General features: G+C 41.0%; 1 protein-coding gene across 1 annotated transcript in view; it reads left to right on the top strand.

Moving 5' to 3' along the window:
* The window catches only part of DCBLD1 (discoidin, CUB and LCCL domain containing 1), a 64,286-nt gene that overhangs the window by 17,264 nt on the left and 34,258 nt on the right, over positions 1-12,764 (top strand). Inside the window, exon 2 of the mRNA XM_072765443.1 lies at positions 5,149-5,361. Within this exon, the coding sequence (XP_072621544.1) occupies positions 5,149-5,361 (213 nt within the window). The remainder of the gene's footprint in view (positions 1-5,148; positions 5,362-12,764) is intronic.

Here is a 12,764-nt window from a genome sequence, read left to right as displayed (position 1 = left end):
AAGCTACCTGAGTGTTAGGATGTGGTCATTGCCTCCCTACTGTCGATCATTAGCACACATCTGCTTTTTTTTTTTTTTTTCCCACACATCTTTATACATTCCAGATACATGGTGAGTATTTTCTCCTAGTTCTCCATTCTCCCCTGTGGCATAATTGTGGTCCTTTCCCCCCCAAGCTTTACTGAGCTACAGTTGACATAGGATGTTGTATTAGGTTAAGTCTACAATGTGTAGATCTGATATGCTTACGTATTGCAAAATTAGCACCTCTGTAATGTTAGTTAACCTCTCCATCGTCTCACATAATCACCATTTCTTTTCTGTGGTGAGAACATTTAAGATCTACTCTCTTAGCAACTTTCAAGTATCTATGACAGTATTATTATTATATCCAGTTTTTTGAGTTCATCAAGACTGTGGGAGGACAAGAGGGTAGAAATTCCCGACGTAGTTAATACCACAGAATAAGTGTATTATATTAGTGCTTGCCACAGAAAAGTCCATGAATAGTCTCCTTCCATAGGCAGGGGTGAAATTACAAACTTCTGATGACAGATGGCATTTTAATAAATCAGGATTCCGCAGTTCCTTTCAGGGTTTTTTTTTTTTTTTTGGCAGAACAAAGACTCCTAGAGTATCATTCTGATAGTTAATGCAAAAGAGAAGTTTCTCTAAGGAGGCACAGATCCCCCAGGCAAAGTGATGATGGGAGTGTTGAAGACAAATCTGCTCACCGCCTGCCTGAAATTAGTTTCCTCTTGGGCTTTAGAGTAAAAGTGATTGGAAAGAAGTATAATTACAGGGTTGAATAAACGGGACACCCTGGGATTTTCCTTTGTCATGATCTGTCACTTAAATATAGTCGAGAAAAAATAAATAAATATAGTCGAGAATATGATGATCATATAAAAGTTGATTCACATATAATTACACCTCATTCCATATTTCACTGTGCTTTCCAGGAAGTTCACTTTCTCTTTTCTTATGAAAGCAGAGAATTTCACAGTAACAAGAAAAGAAGTGTTTAAATGTTTGACCAGGTGATATCTTGGTGCCTTAAGGAGGGTTGTGTGCATATTTGTGTGCATGATCGTTTGTACACGAGGTACCCTACTGGTGCCCCGTCAGCATGCTTGGCGTCATTGCCTCCTGAGGTGGGGACATGTCCCAGGAGTGAGCGGTGAGCATCTGATGGGGGCCTGAGCATTTTTCTCCTCTAAAGGGGCACCTACTGTGTCACTAGCCGATGAGAATGCCTGCTGGCATCCTTGCTATATCTTCCAGTTTTCAAGAGAAACTGTAAATTGGATTTTTAAATTAAACCCTTTACAAGCAGCAAATAATTAAAATTTTAAATCAAAGCCCTGCGCACTATGTGCTTCTGTTCCACATGCTTCACTCCAGTATAATTTTCAATAATTTTGTACTCACTGCACAAGAGGTCACCAAGTATAGCTGTCATCTCAACCTTAACTAGCCTTATGACCTTTGCCCCTGAACCTGCTCTCTCTTTGGGCTTTTCATCCCGTCTATGATAGCCTTAGTGCTCCAGTCATTTCTGGACTCAGAATTTCAGTGGGTTTTTTTTTTCTTTTCCTGTCTCCCCCATTAAACCAAAATCCAAGTCTGTTGATTTTTTTTTTTTTTTAGATTTTATTTAAGTACAAGTTAGCTAACATATAGTGTATTATTAGTTTCAAGGGTAGAATTTAGTGACTCATCAGTGGCATATAACATCCAGTGCTCATTACATCAGGTGCCCTCCTTAATGCCCATCCCCCAGGAACCCTATCCCCTTGCCCCCTCCCCTCTAGCAACCCTCACTTTGTTTCCTAGAGGTAAGAGTCTGTTATGATTTGTCTCCCTTTCTGTTTTTATCTTATTCTATTTCTCCTTCCCTTCCACTGTGTTCATCTGTTTTGTTTCTTAAATTCCACAGATGAGTGAAATTATATGGTACTTGACTTTGACTGACTTGTTTCACTCAGCATAATACCTTCTGGTTCCATTCATGCTGTTGCAAAATGGCAAGGTTTCATTTTTTTGATAACTGAGTCATAGTCCAGTGTGTGTGTGTGTGTGTGTGTGTGTGTGTGTGTGTGTGTGTGTGTAGCACATCTTCTTTATCCATTCTTCAGTTGGTGGACATCTGGGCTCCTTCAATATTTTGGCTATTGTAGACATTGCTGCTATAAACAGTGGGGTGCAGGTGCCTTCAAATCACTATTTGTATTCTTTGGTTAAATACCTAAGTAGTGCAATTGCTGGGTCATGGGGTAGTTCTGTGCTTTGTTTTTGTTTTTTAAGATCTATTTATTTATCCAAGAGAGTGGGGTGGGGGGAGGGGAGTGCAAGTAGGGGGAGGAGCAGAGGGAGAGAGAGAATCCTAAGCAGGCTCCACACCCAGGGTGGAGCTCAACTCAGGGCTCAGTCTCAGGACTCCCAAGATCATGACCTGAGCCAAAATGAAGAGTCAGATGCTTAACTGACTGAGCCACCCAGGTACCCCAGGGTAGTTCTATTTTTAACTTTTTGAGGACCTTCCATACTGTTTTCCATAGTGGCTGCACCAGTTTGCGTTCTCACCAACAGCGTAAGAGGGCTCCCCTTTCTCTTCATCCCCACCAACGGCTGTCATTTCCTGAGCTGTTGGTTTCTTTTATTGTTGTGAATTTCTCTGTTTTTACTTTCCTTTCCCTTTCTAGCTGCCCCATTCCTCACCCTTGTACTGCTCTTATCTGGATTCTCCCTACATTCTAGGTCCTGTAGCATTGCCCAACTGGGTTGATCATCTTTTTTAAAAATACTTCTTTCATCATCTCCCTTCTCAAAAACTTCTATGGGTCACTATGGTCTAACATATAAATTCCAAAGCTGCTTCTCCCTAGACGTGCAGGTGTCACAGTAGTTTTATCTTAGTGTCCATCTACATTTTTGCTGTGTTCTGTAACCCATCACTTGGTAAAGTTAACTCTATCCCCTATCCGTCCACCTGGCCATAGCTGCTGGGAATCTTGTGGCAGTTTCTGGATTATAGGTGGATTCCTCTCCTTAGACTTGTCTGCTGAGATGGGGTAGCTTCTGGAGTTCTGTGCCCACCCCATCCATCCCTCACAATTTTATTTTATGTATTATTATTTTGTCTTATTTTACCTAGCTTCCATTATCATTTGGGCTGTAAGCCTCAGGGTCAGAAAAGAGTGGGATAAAGGAAAGCCCCAGGCCAATCCTCCTCTAACTCAGGAAGAGGCTGGAGGAGGAAGAAGGCTGCCCTGGGCTTCAGACTCTCGTATGCCCAAGTTGGGGCTTCTCTGGGGGAGACTTTGGGATGCAGAGGCCTTGTTTTATTATTCAGAGAATTCCTTCTTCAACCAATTTCTGCTTTCTCTCCCTCTAGTTGGGGGCAGAAATACTCGCTTTAATGTGAAGCAATACTAGCCACAGGAATTTGGCAACTTGAATGTCAACTTCAATGCGCTGTGTGCTCAATTGCCTTGCGGCCCACCCAGCTGTGCATGACATTAAGATATTTGAGTGAGTGACTTAGTCACTTTAATCTATTGGAGCAATGTGTTGGTCAAAAAATCTTAAGAAAATTTCTTATTTTAGTGAAGTGGTGATAATTCACTGAAATACAGTCTTTCCTGCCTTTCTCAGCACTTTAAGCTCCTATATGGCACACAGCACCCGGTATTATAGTTAGCTGAACATGTGACTGTCTCCTGTTTCGCTCTGAGCTCTGTGAAGACACCACTGCTGCTTTTTTGTGTCTCCAGCAGTACCACCAGGTCTGGTATGTGCCAAGCACTCAAGGCACTGGATCCTCGACATTCTCTTAATGACACATTCTGGGTCTCTCAGGAACCTTCAGATCCACGACTATCATTCACTGCGATGTGAATGTTGAACAGCTGGAAGCCTGCAGCTGTATGACAGGTTCTCATTCTCCTCTCGTTCTTTTGTTTAACAAAGTGACCCTCTGAAATAAGTATGATTATTTTCTCCACCATGCAAGATTATTGCACGGCATTGGCTTGCTAAAACCACAAATGGCAAAGCTGTGAATGCCAAGGGCCCACTGTGCATTTCCATGGGTAGAAAAAAGAGATGATTAGAAAAAGTAGTATGATTAAGCAATGTGTTTGCTAAGGGCTTTCCATTTTAATATATGAAACATTTTGGTCAAAAATATTCAGATTAAACTGGGAATCAAGGGCCATCTGTGGGTGGCTCAGTCCTCTAAGCGTCTGCCCTCGGCTCAGGTTATGATCTCAGGGTCATGGGTTTGAGCCTCACGTGGGGCTCCCTGTCCAGTTTTTTTTTTATTAAATAATTTGTTTATTGTACTGAATTTATAAAGAAAACAGACAATGTACCCAGTAGAAAGAATAAAAATGCATTTGGGGTTGTAACTGACAGCAATAGAAATCCTTTAGTGAGATCATGGCGATTTGACAGTATTATGATTAAGTTCAATAAAGGTAAATGGGGTACTTGGAAGATCAAATTCTATAGCTGCCTCTTTCTACGGCTTCTAATTCATCTCGCTCCTTAAATGATAGGGGGAAAGCCCTTATTTGGTGGGAAAACATTCCCAGAAAGAAGTTATAGGTTCTCTCTTATTAAAATTTCTTCTCACATCAGTTGTTAAAATGGGGCCTTCTTTGGGGAACCTGCTTCTCCCTCTCCCTCTGCTGCTGGCCCTGCTTGTGCTGTCTCTCTCTCTCTCTCTCTCTCTCTCTCTCTGTCAAATAAATAAAATCTTTAAAAAAATAATAAATATACTGGGGAACAAGATAAAATTACCTGAAATAAAAAAAATTAACCTTCTTTTCTTTCTTTCTTCTTTCTTTCTTTCTTTCTTTCTTTCTTTCTTTCTTTCTCTTTTTTTTCTTTCTTTCTTTCTTTCTTTCTCTTTCTTTTTCTTCTTCTCTTCTTCTTCTTTTCTTCTTCTTCTTCTTCTTCTTCTTCTTCTTCTTTCTTCTTTCTTCTTTCTTCTTTCTTCTCTCTTTCACTTTTCCCTCTGCAAAGAAGGAATAAAATACGTGACTTGGAGATTACACTAGACTCTCTCAGTCCTCAGTAAGAATTAATTTCATTTCTTTAATTCTCTCTCTCTCTCTCTCTCTCTCTCTTTTTTTTAACCAGGTGATGGCTGTGGGCACATAGTGACCTATCAGGACAGTGGCACCATGACGTCTAAGAATTATCCAGGGACTTACCCCAATCACACGGTTTGTGAAAAGACTCTCCGAGTACCAAAAGGAAAGAAACTGATTCTGAGGTTAGGGGATTTGGATATTGAATCCCAGACCTGTGCTTCTGACTACCTTCTCTTCACCAGCAATTCCGATCAGTATGGTAAGAAAAGAGATCTAGGTTTCTGTGAGCATGAAATAATTTGAAACTTGGGAGGGAGGGCAAGTTGTGTGTTGATTAGTATGATAGCCTGGGAAGATTAGAAGAGAAGCTTGCTTTTTGTAAACTCTTAGGGTAGCTCTCATGGATACACTTGCTTCATAAGCTGCAACAAAGACATCTAAGGAGATTTAGTGTTAGCCTTGTGTATGTCCCAGGAGCTTTGTTTGGGTTTGTATCTTGCTGGGCAGAGAATTGGAGATGTATGGCATTTGGCTACAACATCTACAAGTCATTCACTCATGTGACAAATATTTATTGAACAGTGATCGTGTATTCAGGAACTCTGTGGGATGCAGCAGTGAAAAAACAGAGTTATTCCATCTTGGAGCTTGCACCCATAGGGAGGGGAGATGGAAAATCAAATGAATCTATAATATGAGAGGTAGTGAGAAAGAAAAATAAGAAAAATAAGGCATCCTAAGGCTGTACAGAGCCTGGTTTTGAATGGGTTTGTACTACTTCAAATGGGCTGGTCAGGAAAACTTCCCCAGTACGGGCACATTTGAGCAGAGATCCGAATGACTTGAGGGAATGGACTGTGTATACAGTGTCTGAGGTCAGAGTTTTCTGGGTTAAGGGAGCAGCAAATGCAGAGGACAGTTTCCAAAATAATCTTTTGAAATCAAGCTTTTGTGTGCTCTGGGGTGTACAGTTAGCACACTGGAGTCTGAAGTCACCGTGACAGTGACCCTGCGTTCCCAAGTCCAAGAAGACAGCTTGAGTTTAGACAATTCAAAAATAAAGAAAATCTTATATACAGGTTCTTTGAGGTTAGAGGTTTTCTGAAATTCTCTCTGTGTACAATTCCAGATATGATACAGGTTTTGTCTGTCTACTAGCTCTACAGGCAATTTCTCAAACACACACAACTTTCAATGCTATCTTTACCTTCTCCCCTGGTGCCTCCTCCCAGCATGGAGGCCCAGACTAGCCAGCAGACCATTCAGGGGTCTGTGCTTATCTAGCCCCTGGGAAGAAAAAAGAAATCTAAGATTTTTGTACCCTGGGAATATTATGTCTATTTTAATGATAGCTGAATTGCTTTGACAGCATATAGTTGATTTCAGATCATCCTTTGCAGCTCTTGAACTCCAGTTTGATTCAGATGGAAAGAATGAGGGGCACCTGGTGGCTCAGTTGGTGAAGCATCTGACTTCAGCTCAGGTCATGATCTTGGGGTCCGGGGATCAGCCCCTAGTGGGGCTCTGGGCTCAGTAGGGAGTGTGCTTCTCCCTCTGCCTCTGGCCCTCCCCACTCATGCGTGCTCGCGCTGTCTCTCAAATAAATAAATAAAATCTTTACTTAAAACAAACAAACAAAAAATGGGAAAGATGGGAATTCAAGGAATGCTTAAGGCCCCTGAGGACGCTTACTGGTGACCACATGTGTGTTAATTTGTGGAAGCACTCTTCAGGGAATCCCTCACCAGCCAGGAAATGTCAGTCACATTCAGAGGAGAGGATTGAGTGTCAGGGCCTGCCTGTAGGACGGGAGGCAAAACACTGCGAGGCCAGAAATGGCTTTCGCACACTGGTGTCTCCTGGGGAACGTCTACTTTCCTGGAAGATGAGCAGTTAATTCCACCTGCCAACAGAGCAGCAGAGTAGTCCTCTCTCTTGCTTTCAGGCTGTCTCAAATCAGAAGCAAGGTGAGAAGAACTAAAAAGGGGAGGAAGTCATCCCAGAGCAGGATTGGAGAATGGGTGTGACTTTCCCACACCGTGAGTTTTCTTTATCATCTCTGATGTATATTCACGCATATACAGAAAAGAGGGAAAGCGTGGGATTAATTACATAGTGGGAGCTAGGTTCTGAGGTGATCCTCGTCGGTTTCAGGGCACTGACCTTTACATTTCTAGATTCCCGAACTGTCAAGACTTAGACCCTTTGCTAGGAACTGAGTCATGAAATACAAGTCACCTGTAGCGGTAAAGCCGAGTAAATTAATTTTTCTCTTTATATTTTTTCTACATACTAGTTAGGCTTATCTTTCAAAAACCAAATGTATGCTCATTGTAGAAATAAATATATTCAGTGTCTGTTTTATGCCAGGCACATGCTTGACCCTTACATAGACTTTCTGGAATCCTCGCATCCACCTTGGAGGTGTTATTAACTCCTTTCTGCAAATAGGGAAACTAAAGCACAGTGAGTTGAGTTTTTTTTGTTTTTGTTTTTGAGTAATATGCCAAAGATCACACAGCTAGTTAAGGGATGGAAGGAGGATTTATATCCATGTCTTTGTGGCTCTAAGACCTCTGTTTCCAGATGTCTGCTGCTGTGCTCCAGTCCCACCACTCAAAGAAAACCCCAACAAATTCTCAGCCCAATATTACATCATACAGCAATTTTGTTCAAAATGCAGGTACAGTTAATATTTTTGGCTAGGGATATTCTTAAGATAAAATATTTAATGATGCTCAGAATTTTTCTTTTGTGACTACTTTAAAGATTTCCTGATCAGTCATGCTGAGACAAACCCAGCAGGCAAAGGTAAGAGAGATTAGCAATAAAAGAAATATCTGGTGAGAAAATTAGGATATTTTCATCCTATAAGAATATATTTTTAAAAATTAAATGCTTAGGGCTAGATATAGAAAGTGTATACATGCATATGCTCTGTATGCTATAAATACATGTTTTTGTCTTTTGTAGTTTTGCATAGCATTGTGAGAGGAGCCACTAATTCATATGCATGTACTTATAATATTTAATCCAGTGATTTGAATGTAGTAGATATACTTAGTGAATAAATGGTTTTTTAAAAAAGCGAATCAAGGGCAGCCCCGGTGGCCCAGCGGTTTAGCGCCACCTTCAGCTCAGGGCGTGATCCTGGAGACCCTGGATGGAGTCCCATGTCGGGCTCCCTGCATGGAGCCTGCTTCTCCCTCTGCCTCTGCCTCTGCCTCTTTCTCTGTGTCTGTCATAAATAAATAAATAAAATATTGAAAAAAAAAAAGCAAATCAACAGGTTCAATGACCAGGAACCAGTTAACTAAAACATGTTACAGTTACTTAGCATATGAACCACCTATTTGTGTAAAAGACTATTGACATAGAAAGCTGCTTATGATACACAGTGTTAGGTAAAATATGAATATACACTAGTGTTATAACAATAGGAAAAAAAAACCTTGAGTAAAATAAGACCACATAACTTTTTTTTTTTTAGATTTTATTTATTTATTCATGAGCGACACACAGAGAGAGGCAGACACATAGGCAGAGGGAGAAGCAGGCTCACTGTGGGGAGCCTGATGTGGGACTCAATCCCAGGACGCCAGGATCACGACCTGAGCCAAAGGCAGACACTCAACCACTGAGCCACCCAGGTGCCCCAAGACAACATAACTTTAGCAGAATCTTGAAGTGAGAATTTAGAAGGGTTACCCTACTGGTATTGTTATATCTTCTCTCTACTTTCTATTTTTCTTTAACAAACATATGTTAATATTTGTTAATAAGGAACGAATAGATTTCCTTTGACCCCCAAAACTGACTAGACCAATATTTTAAATAATAATTAAAATAGTTTCCTGGTCATTTTGAACCTCCCTAAGAAACGCAGGCATCTGCAAAGGAAGAGGGGGAGGAGGAAGAGGTAGAGGTAGAAGGGCTTTGGCATCCTGGGCTCAGGCTCAGGGTGGGTGCTTCTGTGGGCTGTTGCCCAGTTCCCTGGGAGAGTGGGAAGCCACTCTGCAGCCAGTGTAGCCACAGGACCTGGCATGCCTGTAGGGGGAGAGCCCTAGTGTTGGCACAGGGTCCCAGGATCCACAACACTTGTCTGGGTTGGCGGTGGTTGCGGAAAGTGCTCCCTGAAAGGCAGCAGTGGGGAATATATGTTCTGGAATACCTCTTTGAAATTCCCATCTATGATGGCTCTAACAATTACATGTGTGGCTGAAATAGCTGAATAGCTTTAGCTTATCCAACTCGATTTTTTTCATTAACCAATTAGTTATTAAAACCCATGCCAAGAGATTTTAAGACTCAGCGCTATCCGAATTTTGAATATGGAGTTAATGTTTTGAAAAAGAATAATGTTTTCTGGCACCAGTGTTTGTAAGCTCTGCCAAGAATGGAAGTACTTGGAATGTGATTGCGTTAACAATAGTGAATATGCTGAAGTTGTACACTTTTAATCATTGTGCAGTTCATTTTTAATGGTTCATCCCCATGCCGATTTTGTTTTCAATGTTTGGTTCATATACTTTGGGTGCTTTTAGAATCCACACTCATGGTAGTAAAAGGCATTGTAAACAAGTGTAAGCCATGCCAGCTTTTACAGTAATCATGCAAAATACACACTTGATCTCATTGCTTTTAAAAGGCCTGATACAGACAAGGTGGGATTATTCTTCTTCTGTTTGTCAGGTATTATAATTATAGTAGATATTTCAGATTCAACATCAGTTGGAAGGATTACATGTGTATTTATTACTGAGTTAAGACACTGGCTCTTTGAAAATACCCTCGAAAACAGCCAGGAAGCAGCAAAGTTGACAAAGTAAAGTATATCAACCTTACTTTTGAAAATATGTTTTAAGGACAAAATATAATTTTTTTAAGGACAAAATGAATTTTTAAGGATATGCTTAAACACAAATCTTACTTTTATACTTACAAAACATTTTGGATCTAAAATATACATATATTGACTTTCAAGTTCATGTGTGCCAATATCCTGGCCCCCCCAAATTTTTTTTCTTCAAGAAATATCATAGTTTGCTTCATAGAAATTGTTTTCATTATAACGGAGGGAGTTCTGGGATTTTGTTTGTTTAGGAGACAAAAGAAGCTGAGGCTACCCTCCAAAGAAACATTAATGTCCCTTTTCTGCTCTAAGATTCAAACGAGGGTCACAAGGCATTTTGTTGTCAGGACTTCTGAATCTGCTTTAATCTGGGAGAGTTCCTCAGCCTTATTTTATCTCTTACATAGTTTTGAAGAGTTCCCAGCCATTTATTTTGTAGAATGTCTGTTGGTTTGGGTTGGTTTGATATTGCCTCATGATTAAATTCAGATTATGCATTTTTGGAAAATATAACATTATCCCTTTATAAAGTGATCTTTGAAAGGCTTGTTTGCAAAAATTTCCAGCATTAGAAATTGTGAGGTCATATGTCCCCCGAGGAATGCGAACTAAGTCCGCATTGTTTTCTTTGTTTCTCTTTTCACTGCTTTCTGTCAGGTGGACTCTTTTTTTGGCATTCAAAACTACATTCATATAAGTTATTTCAAGTGTCTTCCCCAAACAGTTCTGCATTGTTCAAAGAGGTCAGTGTAATGTGAGGCTCTGAAAAAATGCAAATTTAAGGTGGCACCTTCTTTACAGAGGAAATTCATCTTCTATTTGGGCTCATAGGCCTTAGAGACTTGACTGAGGTAGCCAGCGCTCTCCTAGGATTGAACAGGTTCACTTTTAAGCCTGAATTCGAAGATTAAAACAAAGAGTCTAGGGGCAGCCCGGTGGCTCAGCGGTTTAGCACCTGCCTTTGGTCCAGGGCGTGATCCTGGAGACCCGGGATCAAGTCCCACATCGGGCTACCTGCATGGAGCCTACTTCTCCCTCCGCCTGTGTCTCTGCCCCTCTCTTTCTCTCTCTCTCTCTCTCTCTCTCTCTCTCTCTGTCTCTTATGAATAAATAAATAAAATCTTTTTTTAAAAAAGAGTGTCTATTAAACAATAGAGCTTAAGATTTAAAATTGTCTAATACAGCTCAGATTGCTGCTTTGGTACTAATTCTCGATTTCTGGCCTTTTAGAGTCATGACGTAAAATAACAACAGGCAAATTACATAAAACATTAAAATAACATTAAAATGATCTTGAACTTTGGGAAAAAGTAAATCCTAATTCAGACAGTGTCATACCAAAATACCTACATTTGTAATATGAAATATATGACTTTTATTTATGACAGTGAAGAGGGAAGGCTGTGAATTCATACTGAAGGTCATTATTCTCAACTTTAAAACTCTTTATGACTCATCCTGTGATTAAGTTCCATTTCCAGTCCAGCAGAAAGGGCCTGCTTTCAGGGACCCCAGAGGAATTGTCATTTCTGTTTTCCTGATATTTCAAGAAGCTTGACTGGGTCCCAGTTTCCCCTGAAAATCGCCCTTCCCTTGATGTGTCGAGTTTCGGGTGGTTGTTCTGGGAACTCCTGAAGGACTTGCTGGAAGAATTTGGTTGGGGGGGGAACAAGATACTAGCTTCTCGGATCTCAAAGGACCTTGTTCTAATGGAGTCTCATAGACTTCCCCACCTGGGTCGCTGGGGATCAATGAAACCAGGCTGCCCTTCAGCATGGACTGGGATTAACACCATCATTTCTGCTTAGATTTTTCATTTGTGCTTAAGAGTGTAGACTCTGGAATTAGACAGTCTGCCTTCAGATTGCTGCTGTACTGCTCATTTTTTAATTGCTTAACCTTGAGCAGATTATGTGATCTTTCCATTTCTCCATTCCCCCATCTTTAAAATGGGCAAAATAGTACCAGCTATCATATTTGGGTGATTGAGGCACAGATGTATAACTTAAAAGAATGATGCCTTGCACAGAATAAGCACTCAGCAAATGTTAGCCATCATTACCCTCACTCTTCTCCTCCCCGCCCCCCCCGCAGTGGCCTTGCACACAGTTTATTCTTTGTCTAAGAGGTCTAAGAGCAGAGAACACATTGGTCCCCTCTCAGTACCCTGCACACTTCCCTTCCACCAAGTAGAGACTGAGCTGCAGCAGCACACTTTACCCTCCTGGTGCATTCCTGGTCACCTGCGTTTGCCCCAGTCATTCCAAGCAAGTGGCAGGTTCCCTGCCAGAAATAGCTCCCTGTACAGATTTTCTCCATCCTGCCTCGTGAGATGAGCAGAAAACACATATTCTCCAAGTCCACAGTTTGTTTGGTTCAGTTTGGCTTTTTTATTTCACTGCTAGCCCACATCTTTGTACCTATTTTTTATGGAAAGAGCCTCCCGATGTTTCTGTCTCTCTTTTCACCAGTCTCTGTTCCCTCTAGGCTAGCCAAGGTTATCTTGTTGAACATAACGATAATTTCTTTCTTTCCTGATTTTGAAAATTATTAATTGTACCCTCCTGTCTACAGGAACTTGTCAGTGTGGCATGCAGAGCTTACCCACGCTCTTCCCCATCCCAGTTTCCAGCCTCATCTCCGAGTCTCCCACTCCCCGAGTGCCTTTTCCTGAATACACCGTACAGCTTTATGCAATGCTATATTTATTAATAATACTCCTTCCACAAGTCTCTTTTCCTGCTCCTTCTAACACACACACACACACACACACACACACACACATATGCACCATATTCATTGCTACTTAC

Source organism: Vulpes vulpes, chromosome 1 (genome assembly GCF_048418805.1).
Source record: "Vulpes vulpes isolate BD-2025 chromosome 1, VulVul3, whole genome shotgun sequence".
Lineage (NCBI taxonomy): Eukaryota > Metazoa > Chordata > Mammalia > Carnivora > Canidae > Vulpes > Vulpes vulpes.
This window is presented reverse-complemented; position numbering and strand designations above follow the sequence as displayed.